Source organism: Geospiza fortis, unplaced genomic scaffold (genome assembly GCF_000277835.1).
Source record: "Geospiza fortis unplaced genomic scaffold, GeoFor_1.0 scaffold173, whole genome shotgun sequence".
In the NCBI taxonomy this organism is placed as follows: domain Eukaryota; kingdom Metazoa; phylum Chordata; class Aves; order Passeriformes; family Thraupidae; genus Geospiza; species Geospiza fortis.
The window spans coordinates 2264874-2279781 of record NW_005054334.1 but is presented as its reverse complement, the minus strand read 5'-3'; the positions used below and the strand labels follow the sequence as shown (position 1 = coordinate 2279781).

The window sequence follows — 14908 nt, the reverse complement described above, 5'->3', positions numbered from 1 at the left end:
ACAGTGATGGGAGAAGGGAAAAGCTATTTTAGGGACTGTCTCCTGTTCCCTCTGACTTGAGACTCTGAGCATGGTTGTTTCTGGGCAGCATGTACAAATGCTCAGAGACGCTCCTGTCTGTGGGATCAGGTTCTCCAGCCTTTTGAACAAACAGAGTCTCAGTCAACTGAGCCTTCATACCAACCCGTTCCCATTGCATTGGCAATGGCTGCCCTGTGAGGAAGGTAGAATAAGGTAAAATGTCTTTGTGTGATGGGACACTATAAGAACCAAACCTAAATTCACTCCCATCCCTGCCATTTTCATTGCATTAAAATACTTCTGTAGAAAAACTGTCATATCTCATATGTGAAAGGATTTCATATACTCTGTTTTGCAAACTTATTTGGCACTTCTGAGATACTGACCTTTCATGTTTGAGATATTTGGTGCTTTAATATAAGCATCCTCATTCCACTTGTCCTGCCCCATGTGGACCTCCCCCACAGAATTTGCATTCACACTCCTATTTTCTTCTTACAGATATATTAAGAGGCAAGTTTTGTTGAGGGTTAACGGCAATTAATATCTCTGGAGATGAGATTTCAGATGTTGCTCAGGTCAGCTGCAGAGAGATTCAGTGGTCTCTGTCCTAATTGGCAATTGGTTCTCATCACGTAACCAGTATCACCACAATGACAAATTGCTGTGATTCTCTCTCTGCCCAGGAGGTTCAGCACTGGAATAGCAGGGAGTTTTGCAGGTCAGGAGCGAGGTGCATTGCCAAAGCTCTATGGGGGAAGCTTGCACAGTGCATGTCTATACTCTGCTTGACTTAATCAATGCTAAGATTCCCATTTTCAATTAAAACAAAATTTCCCTCCTCCTCACACACACGTGTGTGCACATGTGTGCATGCACACAAAAGGTTTTTAAGTTGCAATTCAGCTAAGCAGTTTTGGTTTAGAGTCTATGCCTTTTGCTTGGATTTGAGGTCCACAGTTTTTATGGTGGCCTCTTTGCTTCAACATGTATTCTGGGGTATGTTCACGTTTAGAGCCTTCTGCAAATTTCTACCCATGTTGCCCAAGATGCATTCTGAAATTCTTCAGTCCTGTATTATCTGGAAACCAGAAAGCCATTGATCTGTATACAAAAGACATGAGTTTTAGCCCTTTCCCCTCATCCTCTGTTTCTGCTTAATACCATGGTTTTCTCTTGTTTTTTAACAAGACAGTCTGAACAAGTAAATGTCTATATGGTTTAGTTAGAGCTTTACTTTCCTGCATGGTTAAAAATCTATATGCTTTACCAAAACAATCAGCTGTGCTGAATTTGTAAATATTTATTCTGCTCTCTGCTGTTCTTTTGATATTTATAGGCCAAAGCTACCTGTGAATTACTCTTGATTTTAGTCATTATTGTTTGGTTTTGAGAATAGCCTCTGGCCTCTATCAAATCCCTACTTGTTCAGATATAATTGCAAAAGAAAGAACAAAAATAACTAGCCTGGCAAAATGTTCTTCATATCCCACTGCCTATGCTTTCCAGAGCAGTGTTTTCCTCTTCACACATGAACTTCTCTCTCTCTCTCCCATCCATACAGCCCTGAGTATTAAACGCCCACAGCTGCCCTTTCCCTTCTAGGCAACATTGACATTGAAGGCTTTTCTGTGAAGACTTGATTTATGACTATGAAAAGTACCTTCTTGTGCTGTTGCTAAAGCCCAAGGCTTCTGGTTTCCAGTTAAAACAAAAATTATTGCTGAAGAGTTCCTTGATGAATGTTAACCCTGAACTGTTAATAAATATTTGAAAAAAAAAAAAAAGAAAAAAGAGAAATGTTCTTCTAGTCTTTATTAACCATACAGTTTTCTACTGCTTTTTTGTTGTCTCGCAGCAAAAAGCAGTTACAAAACTAGTAGCCTGTATTGAGGGATGTCCAGAATCTGAACAGAATGAGAAAACAGCCAAAGAGTTATTTCATGGTATCTTTGCATCCTTCTCACCCAAAATAATTCCTCTTTTAAAAAGAATGCAAGATTCTTCCTGCTTAGCGTGAAAATGGGAGGCCCCAGTGTTTGAGTGGGGTGTAGCTGCACGAAGCACCTGGTATTCACATAATAATGGAAAAACTACAGTTTGGTGATCTGATGGTGAAGCAAAGGAAATGGATCTTTCTGGAGGCCACTCACTCACTCTTGGGTTCTTCCTACACCTTAGGAAAAAAAATCTGAATGCATTTTCCTGCCCTGTGGTTTCCATTCTAATCTAATGATATGAAACCTCTCTCTCTTCTTCTCCTCCTCCTCCTCTCTCTTGGGAATCCGAAAGCAGATGCTCCTGCTGCCTGCCTTGTGCTGTGTTCTCAATGCTCCCTTCCCTTCCCTGGGTTCCTAAGGGTTGTAGTGTTTTGTGTATATGTTTTGTAAATATTTTAAAGGTACAGTGGTAAATTGCAAACTGCCCTGGGTTTGCCCCCACCCAATGTGCGATGGGGTTGAGCAGCGCTTTGTCCCTGCCGAGCTGTGGCGGGAGAACTCTACTGGGATCGCTCCAGTGCTGTCAGTAGGAGGGACTGGAGCAAGTGTTAAGGTAGCATTCTTCATTTTGAATCCACCTGAGATGACCAGACAGTTTTCTTCGACAGCCTGGGAAAGATCTGTCAAACTGGCTGCATATTCAGGATCTCTGTGTACTGTGTACAGAGTTTGGTGACCAAAGAGGGAGCTGGGTGTATCCATCTCACCTCAGGTTCTTTCAGAAATGGTATTTGTTGACTTTCTCTATCACAGCAGTGTAGGAGGCAGTTAATGAGTTTTGCTGATTCTTCTCTCAAAGCAATATGAATTCTTGTTTTGTAACTCACTTTCTTCCCAGATTCAGCCTGTTTAGTAGGAATATATGGGCCCTGGTAGGCCTCACTCTGCTACTGTTTCACTCTGTGTGAAAAACAAGATAAAAACTTTAAACATTCCTTGAATTACATTTTGTTTTCTTCTTGTTTAATAGAATGATGTCAGTCTTCCCTTGATGTATTTGGCTTTTTTTGCTTGCTTCCAGGAAACTAGCTGTTTGTTTCATTTATCCTGTTTACCATTACATTTCTAACTCTGACTGGTATAAGTGCCTTTAAATAGCATTCCGCCCCATTCTGCCCATGGTTGCAGTTTACCATGCACTTCACTGAACCGTGAATAAAACACCTCCAGAGGAAGTCAAGAGGATTCCTGCTCCTTTTGTTAGTGTAGATGCATCCTCTAGATGGGTATTTTGCCACTATTGTGCTGAATCGAACAAGTGGACATATTTGCAGAATTAATGCAGTCTTCCTGTGTAATGAGTACCCTGTGGCATTTGTAAAACTGCAGGGGAAGGGAATCCAAGCTCTTTGCTCACCAGCTCTGTACTGTGTGGCATTCCAAGATGTACCCTCATTGACATTCAGAGACCAGGAGTATGTAAGGATACAGCAAAATCTTGGCTGAATAGGGAGTGGTTTTTGGTGGTTTTGGGGTTGTTTGTAGCTTTTGAAATGGTGAGAGTTCATATTAGTGCAGAGGAGCTCATGGTTTCAGGATACTCTAAGTTTTATGTCCCTCACTGATTTCCACTTGGGAGACCCAGATCTCCAAATTCTTGTATAGGACTATAGGGCCTATAAGTGCTTCATATTTATTTTTAAAATTAGTTGTGTAGTCAGTTATGAGAGAAATTGTATCTGTTGGTGTTTGAATTTATGTAGGTAAACCTATACTAACCAAAAACTTCTGTGGAAGCTGTGTGGATTTTTAAGTTTGCAGTTAACTGTAGGTTAAGATAAGAATGTGACTAGGTTTTGATAATGGTGCCTTAAAGATTGTAAGTTTGCATGTACACTTATTTTTACTTTAAATGGATTAGGTGCTTTGAGTTGAGGCACTCTTGTTCTGGGCCTACTTTCCACTCAGTGGAAAGCCCCTTATTACATAAAATTAATTAGAAATCTTGTTTTTATTTTAATTCATTTTATAATTTTTGGTCAGATTTCATCAGTTGAGCCAGAAATACAAACAATGTTATTAATCCAATAACGTTTAAAAACAATTTAAGTACTGGTGACCAGCATCACTTTCTCAGGTCACCAAATCCCTTTAGGATGCCAGTGGCATGAAGGAGGACGTGACCAGTGTCCCTTTATCCTAGTTGAGTGGTTTCATACCTTGAAGTCTGCAATACTGAACTAAAGAGATCAATTAGTCCATACACTGAACTGATGTATTTAAATTGCATTTCAGGCTGAAGTTTATGGTTTCACAGTATAAGCTGACCTACTGCTTCTGTGGGACTGCTTTTCCAGCAGAGTGCTCACTTCACTATGTAGGGAGCTGGATCTAGGTGCTAAATTAGCTGATGCAGCAGGGAGAGGAATGAGCTTGTCTTCAGTCAGTTCAGCCTGTTGAACTCACGGACCATGCAGTGAGGTCCAGGATCAGTTGAAGGGAGGAGGAGCAGCACACACTGGGGATAACTGGGGCTGTGAAGCCCCTGTCCTGAGGTGGCTGGAGCTGCTCTGAAGCCCCAGGCTCTCGCTGCCCAGCAGTGCAGGCTGGGCTCCAGCTCCTCGCTGCTGGCCTCTGCCCCCTCTGCTGTTTCGCAGCAGGGATTGGCAGTGGAGCAGCTCAAGCTGGATTGTGGAAATGGTAGAACTTAAAAATAGCCCTGCAGGTTTTTTTTTTTAAAATAGCGCTGCAGAAGATACACTTACGTTTTTGTTAGTCAGGTTAATTTCTGCATCTGACCCACCAGATTGCACAGGTACACGGACAGGTTCTACATGTGTATGTACCTTAATGCAAAACATTGCATGGGGGCTGGGAGGAGCTGGAAGAGCTGCTGAAATGGTGGCAGCTTGGTTTACACAGATGTTTTCACCAACATGAAGGGTGCCTTTGTGTGTGTGACTTCAATAATTTGTTTCTGAGTTTTGTGCTGTGTTGCTGTCGGTGCATTCAGTCCTGCTCATCTCAGGTGGATTATAACTGAAACCCTCCTACTCTTTCCAAATGCCTTGGAAACAGGTAGCCTAAACTGCTGCCTCTTTGGCAATTTTTTCAGGCTTCTAAAAGCTTAATATTGAAGTAAGGAAAAAAAAAAAAGAAAAAACTTGGTTAGAAACAAGCACAGCAGCAGATAACAGCAAGGTTGGTTGCTGGCTGCATGTTCCAGTGGTACAAGGCAAAGACTCTGCTGCTGAGGTGACTGGTCTAAACTCCATGACAAACGAAGGGTTAACAATGCATGGATTTCAAGGGGCTCTGTTTAGTTTTCTTTGGTTTTATTTCTTTTTTATTTTACTTTATTTTATTTTTGTTGTTGTTTTTTGTTTAATTTCTGTGTTCTGGCCACACCCAGGAGAACCGTCTGGTTTTGATTTCTCCCTTTACGGTTACATGGTAAATTTTCTTTCTCATTCTTCAGAGATGGAAACGTTCAAATACTATCTATATATATATATACATTTATTATTTTTTTCACTGCTCATCATGTTGCTTGTTATTTATTGCAGAATCTGAGGCCAGACTAAAAGGGTGACAGTTACTCGGTCTCTTCAGGCCCTTTCAATAAACCTTTGGGTAAAAAGGGGTTAGTCTGGTACTGCAAATTTCTCACCACTCCTAAAAATGTGTATTGGAATTTAGTGTTCGCTGGGTTAAACTTAACTTATCTTCTGCATGGGAGAAGTTAAACTTATTTTCTGCATGGGAGAAGTTTGTGGCAGTTGCTGGTTGGGAGGAATTGTTGAAAATTTCAGTCTTGTTATCATAACATTATTAAACTCAAACTATGTGTATAATCTAAATTTAGAAAACCTAAGTATTGTTTTCATCTAGGATCTTCCCTTCCTCTAGCTCCATACCTATTACTATGGAGCAATACAGTACCTGCTATAAAGCTAAGCTGGTAAATATTGGATACCTGCCCCATCTTTTTTTTCTCTTGCTTTGTTTCTTTTTTTTTCTTTCAAGGTCAAGACAACCTTGCTGAGGGAAAACTGAAAAGTGTTTGTTGCATATGTATTTAGATACAAATTAATCCCTATTCTTTACAGGTCATCTGTGAGAAGGAATAAAAAATATATGTATGTTATTTTTTCTCTCCCACTTCAAAAATGTGTGTGTATATATATCTAATTGCTAGTTTTTAAACTTAGAAATAACAAAAATGTCAAGTGTGGCTCACCTGTTTTTCCTGATGAAAATTTGAATGTCTGAGAGATGCATTAATGTAACAAACCAAGAGGACACAAATACTAACTGCAATAGTCAACTATGTAAAGTATTAATTCAGCATTGACATTAAATGGTGCTCAACAAAGAATTGCACAAGCTAAGGGCTGATCTGTCAATAAAATATGGTTAATTAGTTATGTTGTTCTGAATCAGATTAATTCTGGTTTAATTCACATTGTTAATTATATTCATATAGTCTGCGTGTGGATCGTATGCTACCTTGAGTTAACTTAATAAAAATACTGAAAATTCCTACTCAGTTTAAAGATATTTAATGATAATGGAGTTTTTAAAAATCCCATACAGACTTCACTAATTGCAAACAGATGTGAATTAAAATAGTCTTAGTTTGTTTCTAGCCTGCACAGATTAATGTCTAAAGAATTACTTTCCATCTGCACTCTAGCTTTCAGTTCACATCATCGCTGAAGACATAAATTTCATTTGTTCTCCACAGGCTTGTCTAGAACAAACAGAAATTGTAATGCAAAAAGAGAAGAGGGAAATAGAGATTGCTGTTGCAGTCTTTACCTGCCCTCCTCCCCCAGCCTTTAAAGGATGTTTTTTCCCCATTATACAGAACCAGAGGGAAAGGTGTTGCTCTTTTTCTCAGGCTTACCTTTCTCTGTAGGGGCTCTTTAAAGCAGGCACAGTACCCTATTCCTTCATAATCAGCTGTGCTATTACACCCCCTGCATCCCCTCAGTTCTCTGCAACATATTTGAGAGTTATATGCAGTTGGGCTGTTTTATTAGCCCCTATGTCTTGTGGCTCTGATTTTAATTCATTTAAACAGGGAACTTCTATGCTGTTCTGAAAGAGGCATCAGTTTGTTATTTATATAGCTCTTTATTTATAGCTAGAGAAATTAAATTATCTGAAGCTTTAGATTATTGGGTTGGAGCCCAAAGGAGTGCTTTTGTTGATCTCAGCATTGCAGTACTGGCTAAGATCCTTTATTATTGCTGTTCGGGGGGAGGGAAAAAAGTAAACCTTCCCCCTCAAAAAAACAACAACCACCACCCTGCATTTTACAAATTTGTGGCAGTTTTGTGCTGGAAACCTAGCTGTGGATGATAAAGGCCAGCTTGTCACTTAAACAGCTTGGGCTGTTCAGATTAGTATTGTAAAAACCTTTAAAAAGCACTTGAAGAATAATGGCTTGCTTGTGTCTTATTACTAACAATGCTTAGAAATCAAGATGCTATCTGTTTTTTGGGCTGTCCAGTCCAAATACATAGTGATCCCAAGGTGCATGAAGGAGGTTGCCTGGCTAGCATGCCTCTTCCCTGACAAGCATAGCTGTAGATCACTCTCATCACCTCACTCTTCAGTTAACATTGGGAGGGAGTTTCCATTGCATCAAATATAAGCTTTGTTGTTCTGCTCCTGAGGGTACTGGAGCCAGTGGAAATTACTCTCTGTACATTAAAGCAATATTTGCTTTTTACCAAGCCACAGGAACCAGTTATTGCTGTTGTTAAAATGTCCTGAAAGCAGAATGCAACAATGCTTTTTGTTTGGGTCCACTTTCTCTAATGGCATGAAGGCTATCTCATCACAGTTGTCTGTATTAAGATGCCATTTGCTCCTAGTTAAAATCCTAATTCATTTTGTCATGTTGGCTCTCTCTTAATGTCAGTGCACTCAGCTCTGTGGAAGGAAGCATGGTCTCTTACCCTGCCCTGTTATACCACTGCATGAGCTGGCAGCAGCATGAGCATGTATAGGACAGGCATGTGTTGCTTGTGCCTTCATGGGTGTGGTAAACCTGAATTTGTCTAACTAAAGTGACATTTTGGCAGTCCTTGAGCCTTTGTGGTTGCTCCAAGCAGGGCCTGTTGATTTTTCTGGAAATTTTGTATTCTAACTAGGCAGAGATCTGTTGCTATCCACAGTGCAGAGGTTGCCATCTCAGAACACAGCTGAGTAAGATGGGTAGCAGAGGGTCAGCAGTGTCATACAAAACCTGCCTTGACCAATAAATCAGTATTTAGGTGTTTAGATTTACAGTCAAGTCCACCACAGTACTCATAGATAAGAATATTCTGGAACTACAGTATGCAATACTCTAAATCTTCACATAAAAAATGCTTATTTTATGGTGCCACCTAGAAGCCTTGCTTACTTTCAGGGCCCCATGTATCATTGGGGAAGTTACAGGCTTAGGAGTAGGCATGAGCTGTGCCCTGAAGAGCTTACAAGGGATGCTTTACAAAGAGCCCTTCCTTTCAACAGTGTTCTAAGGTAGGTAATTATTACTGTCTCCATTCTACAGGTGGGAAAAGTAAGGTTCGGTGTTTGATTTGCCCAAAGCCTTGTAGAATTCCTGGTGCCAGGCATGAACTCAGATTGCTGCTCGCTCTCATAGCAGTTTCTCAAGGGAGGAAAGTGCTGCTCAGTGTCAATGCTTTGTACTGTGTCTAAGGTGGACGGGAGTCCTACAAAATTTGTGTGTTCATTAAGAGGGGAGAGAAGCCCTGCTTGGGCTTACCCAGCTTGCCTATGTCACAGAAACAAAAAAACAAACCAAACCAAAATGAAAAATTGTCTCGAGTAACTTTGTACTTCTTTTTTGGTCTGGCCTCAATTGCTTTTATGTTTTCTTTTTTTTTTTAATTACTCTTATTATTCTTATTATGATTACAGTTCCTTTTTTATTGATTTTAATTTCTTTCATTTATGAAACATGCATGAACCAACAATGTGACTCTAGGAGGTTATTGCTGAGTTGTGCTGATGTCGATTTCATACTGTGATATTTTTTCTCTATTTACCTAGAGATCAGTATTTCAATATATAACGATGTGCATGTTTTCCCCCCTTCTCCCGCTGCATGCAGGGATTCGGGTTCGTAACTTTCGAGAATAGTGCTGATGCAGACAGGGCCAGGGAGAAATTACACGGCACCGTGGTAGAGGGCCGTAAAATCGAGGTGCATGTCTTCAGTAATTCAATTTCTTCTTTATATTTATTCTTTTGATTTCTTTTTGTGTCTTGCCTCACTTATTTCACATTTGGATCCCAGTCTCGTGTGTGCGTGTGTGTTTGTGTCTGTGTCCTTCACCTCCCTGCACTGAAATGTATAGAAGTTTACACCCTTTACAGAATATTTTTATTGTTGTTTTGGGTATTTTTTTCCTTTTCTTTCTTCTTTTTTTAAGTTTTATTCCCACCCACTCCAAGTTTTTGCCCTTCTGCTGTCTTGATTTTTCCTTTGCTTCAGTTTGCAAGGCTCCGATTTCCTGTTACCAGGCCTGAACAAAACTAACTGAAAGAGTACTGTCCAACTTCTAACTGTGTCCAAAAACGAAAGCAGGGGGCCAGCCAGTATCCTCTCTTTCCTCTGAGGCCAGTTCTCCTCCATGCAAGTGTGAGATGATGCCTGTGGGAGGGGTGGGGACATGTGGGGCAGCAGCCCCAAGTGGGCTGTGCTATTTACACTGCCAGTTTCTTGATCAGCCCATGGTCAAGAATAGGTTTGGTGAAAGCTAATCCTAAAAGTCTGCTAGCTCTCGCCACCAGGGAGGGAGGGGTTAATGTTGGCTGGCCATCATGGCCATATGTTGGGCATGTCTGGTGTTGACCAGTTTGGTGTTCCACTGTGTTGAAGGCTAACTGGCATCATCCCTCTCTCCTTCTTTCTTTAAAAAAAACAAACACAAACCAAAAGTACAAATATTGAAATAAAAAAGCCGCCGTTTTTGAGTAAGATGTCTGCATATTTTGCCTTTTTTTTTTTTTCTGTTTTGTTTTGTTTTTTTTATTTCCCTTTCCGATGGTTTAGCGTTTAGGGCCCTTCACTTGACTCACTCTTTCCATGGTAACTATACACAATGCTGGCGATGGTACGAGTTGGCGGTAAGTGAAACAAAAGTGCTAGAGAAGAAGCTTTTTCTTTTCTTTTTTTAAAAATTTTTCTTAAAATTACAAAAAAAATTAAGAAAGAAAAAATCCATCTGCCATCTCACATTAACACTACGAAATGTGATTTGACTTGTTGTCCCCACCCACCTCCTTCCCCTTCTCCCCCTTTTATTTTCAATGCTGTTGAGTAATGCCGCCTGGACTTTGGATGTACATATTGTTTTGTAGCAGTCTGAGCTGTTTGATTACTGACTTCATGGTGATTTTCCCTTGCACATCTTACTCAGAGTTACTGAACTCCAGTTTGGCTGGTTTTTATTAATGCACCCATATCCTCTTCTCTCTCTCCTGCCCCTTCTTTCTGCTGCTCTTTCTATCTGAGACCTGTTTGTAGCTGTTACTGTTTTTCTCTCTTTTTCTTTCTGCCCCCTCCCCAGTTTATTTCTTTACTAAGTTAAATGCAGCTGTTGGTCTCTTTGCTGACTGGTGGTTTCTGATTGGTTCTGGCAATTTTTCCTTTAAGTGCTTGTGTTGCACTTTGCTGTAGCAGCTGATTTCAGGCACTCGCTCCATCTAATGATTGTCTGTGAGACCCTATCCCCTCACTCCTCCCCTCCCCACCCTCTGAATCAATTGTGGTGTGTTTTTTTTCTTTCTTTTTTTTATCTGTGTGTGTTTAACTGCATGCTTTCAGTCTCATCATTGTTGTTTCCCATTCTTTCTTTTTAAATGTGTAATGTTTCTATTGTTTTGGGTCTGAAACAAGAGTAAAATGTAGCTCTGGACTCCCCACCCTGTGTACGCCCACCATCCATACATCTCAAGGGCCTGAGGCAGCTTCTATTTTTGTATCCATTTTTTTTCTTCTTCACCCTGGCCTCCATTCCCATTGGGCATGCGTTTTGATAAATTATTGATGATTCATAAAGACTTCACCCTCCTTGCAAGAGCTTTGAGGCTGACACGGGGCTGCAGTAACTTGGCTTCCAAACTAGTCCATCTTTTCTTTATCAGCACCATCTCTGCAGTAACACCCCACTTGCTTGAGCAGTCAAACCGCTTGGAACTGTGCAGAGCTCTGTAAAGAGGGTGGAGGGCACAGTAAACCCAAAAATTATCCAGGTCTGCTGGTATGTACTCTTTTTGTCCCATGAGATTTGTGACAAGGAAAAAATTATCTGGAAAAAGATCTGAAAATGGTGGGTGTAAATCAGTGAATGTAGATCATCTAAAGAGTTGGTGATGTTCCAGAGATTTCCTCAAGCCTTGTGAGTTCGAATGTAATGCTGAGGGACTCCAGGCTACCTTTTTCTACTCAAGTGTTCTGCCAGTGACCTGCTGGGCCCCAATTCCAGCAGTGAGATTGAGAAACAAGTCAGCTTGTGCATCACCTGGTTCAGTTCCCCTGCCCTGGGCTGCAGAAATTATTCCTGCCTCTCTAAGAGAACCTGGACAAAGCATCTAGGGTTTTACCCTTTTGATCACTGAGCTGTAAATAATCCCATGCCTAGGGATGGCAGGGTGGTGGAGAATCTGCACTTTACTCTCGTTGGCCTTTTGTTTAATGCATAATTTTAAAATGCCATGTTTAGCTGTAACTTTTATAATTAAATGGCAACTGTTAAAAGTAATTTAAAGATTGCATTCATATAAAATTAGCTGTTTAATTTTTTTTTTTTTGCTCAGAGAAGTATAGTGTGTATGTGTGTGTGTGGTATCTGAGAGTTTTTCACCATTTTCCCTAACGTTCTGTGCTTCCTTCCCTCTCCTCCCCCTCCCCTTTCTTACTTTTAGGTTAACAATGCCACTGCAAGAGTGATGACCAATAAGAAGATGGTCACACCTTATGCAAATGGTAAGAGAGACAGTTTGTACTAGTGATGAGCTGAAACGTTTGAAGAAAGACAAAAGGGAAAAGTCATGACCTCTCCTCAGGACCAAAAGGAACCAATAAAACCTCACAAACTCTAATTTGTATAATTATACCATTCAGTATAACCCAAAAGTGTTTTTTCCAGATGGAGAAGTGGGGACAGAGAGAAGTAGGGACGTGGCCCATGTGGCTAAGATGGGTGAAGGTGCCAAGGGCCAATGGGTTGCCTGCCTTACTACTGCAAGCTGATTCTGTATGGTGGGATGTGCAGTACTCCTGTGTCTCACTGCCATCACATACATACCTAAATATGAATGCAGAAACATAACTTGAGATGCCTAATCTAAGTAATTAGCTTAATAACTTAAGATAGAACCTAAATTGAGGTATCTGTAAAAGTACAGCTGACCCCAAGCAACCAGCAAAGCAGCCTTTGCACTGCTTGTTTGCTTGCTTTTTGTTTCAGACTGCCTGTGTTCAGTGAATTTTCCAGTGAACCTAAACAGAGAAAGACCAAGTTGTTTGGATAGTGAGGAATCCTGTTTCATTGGGATATCTTGGTGGTTCTCTGTGAAGTCATTTTACTTCATAGGCATATATAGCATAAAAAGTCATTCTCCCAGCAGAATGCTGCTTTGATAAAGATTTTGAATCTGAGTCTTTGTCCTGAAATGGGCAGCAAAGTTCTTTTCAGTGTGAAAATGTTCCCAAACATTTTCTTCAAGGCAGGAAGCTGCATACAGGTTGTAGCTGGTGTGACAGTTTTGATTACAAAGTAAGACTCCAAACTCAGAAGATAAAATTTTTTTATGTTGCTCTGCTGCCGACTTACTGAGTGGTCCCTTGCAAGTAAATCTTACCTTGGGTACAGAGCTGGGGAAACATAGCTAAGCAAAAGGCTTGGGATTGTGGGTCTCACAGTACCTGGAAGGAACTAGAAGATTTTGTAGCAAAAGGCAAGGCATCCATGGTACATTGTCCTTAAAACGAGCAGAAAATGTCGTGTATGTGACTATTTGGTAACAAAACTTGGCTTACTTGTGAAAGTGATAATGTATAAGAATATTTTGCTTTTGCAGCCAGCAGTTTAAAGCCAGCTTTAAAGCTATGCAAAGAAATTTAGTATTAGACCAGGCTTAAGGAGTACTGGCAAGTATGCTTGTACAACTGTTATTAAATTTAAGAGTTGACAGTCCTCTTGTTGCCACCACTGGAGTATTTTGCCATCAAGGTGACCAGTGCAGCAGCAGTGTGCCTGTACTTGCAGAGCAGCCTGCACTGCATCTGTCACTGATACTCTGCCAGCAGGTGAAGGTGTGGTGGTGATGGGCTGCAGTTCACAGAGTTGTTCATATAGCTTCTAGAGTGGTTAGAGGTGTTAAAAGTTCAGCAAGTGCACCAGGGCTCCAAGACAGGAGAAGCGTATAGATTTATTTAAATAAAAATGCCTCTGTGATTGCTAGCTGAACAGCTGAGATCTTTCCTGAAAGGAATGCTTTGTGGAAGCCAACCCAGATCACATTGTTAGCTTTATATCTCTTTCCTCCCCCATTAGAGAGATGGAGGAGGAAAAGACAGATAGGTTTCTAGATGTGACTGGACATATGTACCAACTCATACCCATACTTCTTTAAGCCCTATTCTCTTGTAGGTTTTATCTTGATGATTTGCGGTTCTTGCCAATTATCCAGATTATATTGAAATCATTTCTCTGTGAAGGCTTTCACCTGAAAAGCAGCATAAAGGAGAGAAGTACTAAAATAACAGTGAGGAGAAAGTGTGAGATGAATAGAATGATTTTTTATTTTTTTATGAACTATAGTTGCGTAATGCAGTTAATGAGGAAATTCAGACACTGTTGCTTTTTAGCAGACCTCTAGCAGATGAGAGAAAGATGCTTTGAGAATTCAAGGCTATAATTTGACTTGCCTGAGATGACAGTCTGGGCCGCTGGCTTTAGAGAGGGCTTGTATCTGCAGTGTTCCCAGTGAAAGTAGGGAGGAGCTGGCAGCAAGGCTTCTGCAGGGAATGCCAGGTCGCACGGTGCTCATGGCAAATACGCATATAAGGTAGTTGGCATTCCCACAGCAGTGCCTCTGCCTGCTGCAGATCAGCTGATGTTTTGCTGTTCCCTCCGATACAGTGACCTGCACCTAGAGCTTGGCATTAGGAAAGGGCAGTTGGCCTCCATCTACACCAAGGGGGATTGAGGCGAAGCAGAAACTGGAAAGAGCTGTGCATGTGAAGCTGGGGCGCATGCAAGAGACCATTCCCCCTACCCACACTGCCCGTTCCTTCTCTTGGTGTAGATTTTGGCATTCACTGCAGTCTTTGTTGTTTCAGGTTGGAAGTTGAGTCCTGTGGTTGGAGCGGTGTACGGCCCTGAGTTATATGCAGGTAGAGCTTAAGTAGACACTTCCACTTCTGCCATTTAACTGCAGTGGTGTTTGTTTATGTTCTTAATCTGCTGTTTCTTTATAACCTTTTTACGGTCTTGTTTTTGTTTTTTATTCTTTTTCAAATTAAATTAGCGTCCAGCTTTCAAGCAGATGTCTCGCTGGGCAATGACGCCGCAGTGCCCCTGTCGGGAAGGGGGGGTATTAACACTTACATTCCTTTAATCAGTAAGTAGCCCCCGATGGCCCCTGTACTGTTACTGTGCTTGAATTAATGATGACCTGTTACCCTTCTTCTCTCCAGTCTGTATAATATCTACTTGAAAGGATGGGTCACGCTGGGAATGAGTTTACCTTGAGCCAAAGTATAGTGTGCAGTTGCTGTAATTTGTTCATCTGCAGTGTCCTGCTGCACTGCTGAATGGGTCCTTCTGATCAACAAGGAGGCTGCAGAACAAGGGGGAGGGTCTGTATGAGGAATGGGCCATTCCCTTGCTCCCCTCCCTGTATTGAAATGGAAG

At 41.1% G+C, this 14908-nt stretch overlaps 1 protein-coding gene across 12 annotated transcripts in view; it reads left to right on the top strand.

Annotated features, from left to right (window-relative positions):
- Nucleotides 1-14908, top strand: part of RBFOX2 (RNA binding fox-1 homolog 2) — a 113461-nt gene that overhangs the window by 76204 nt on the left and 22349 nt on the right. For 10 of the 12 annotated variants that reach the window (XR_004081814.1, XM_005421808.3, XM_031057689.1 and 7 more), the window contains exons 5-8: nt 9094-9186; nt 11913-11973; nt 14335-14388; nt 14523-14615. Coding sequence is in view for 11 of the 12 variants with exons in the window: in XM_005421808.3 (XP_005421865.1) it covers nt 9094-9186; nt 11913-11973; nt 14335-14388; nt 14523-14615 (301 nt within the window). In the remaining variant the exon portion in view is untranslated. The remainder of the gene's footprint in view (nt 1-9093; nt 9187-11912; nt 11974-14334; nt 14389-14522; nt 14616-14908) is intronic. The other 2 variants (XM_031057691.1, XM_031057692.1) reach the window with 1 other exon arrangement.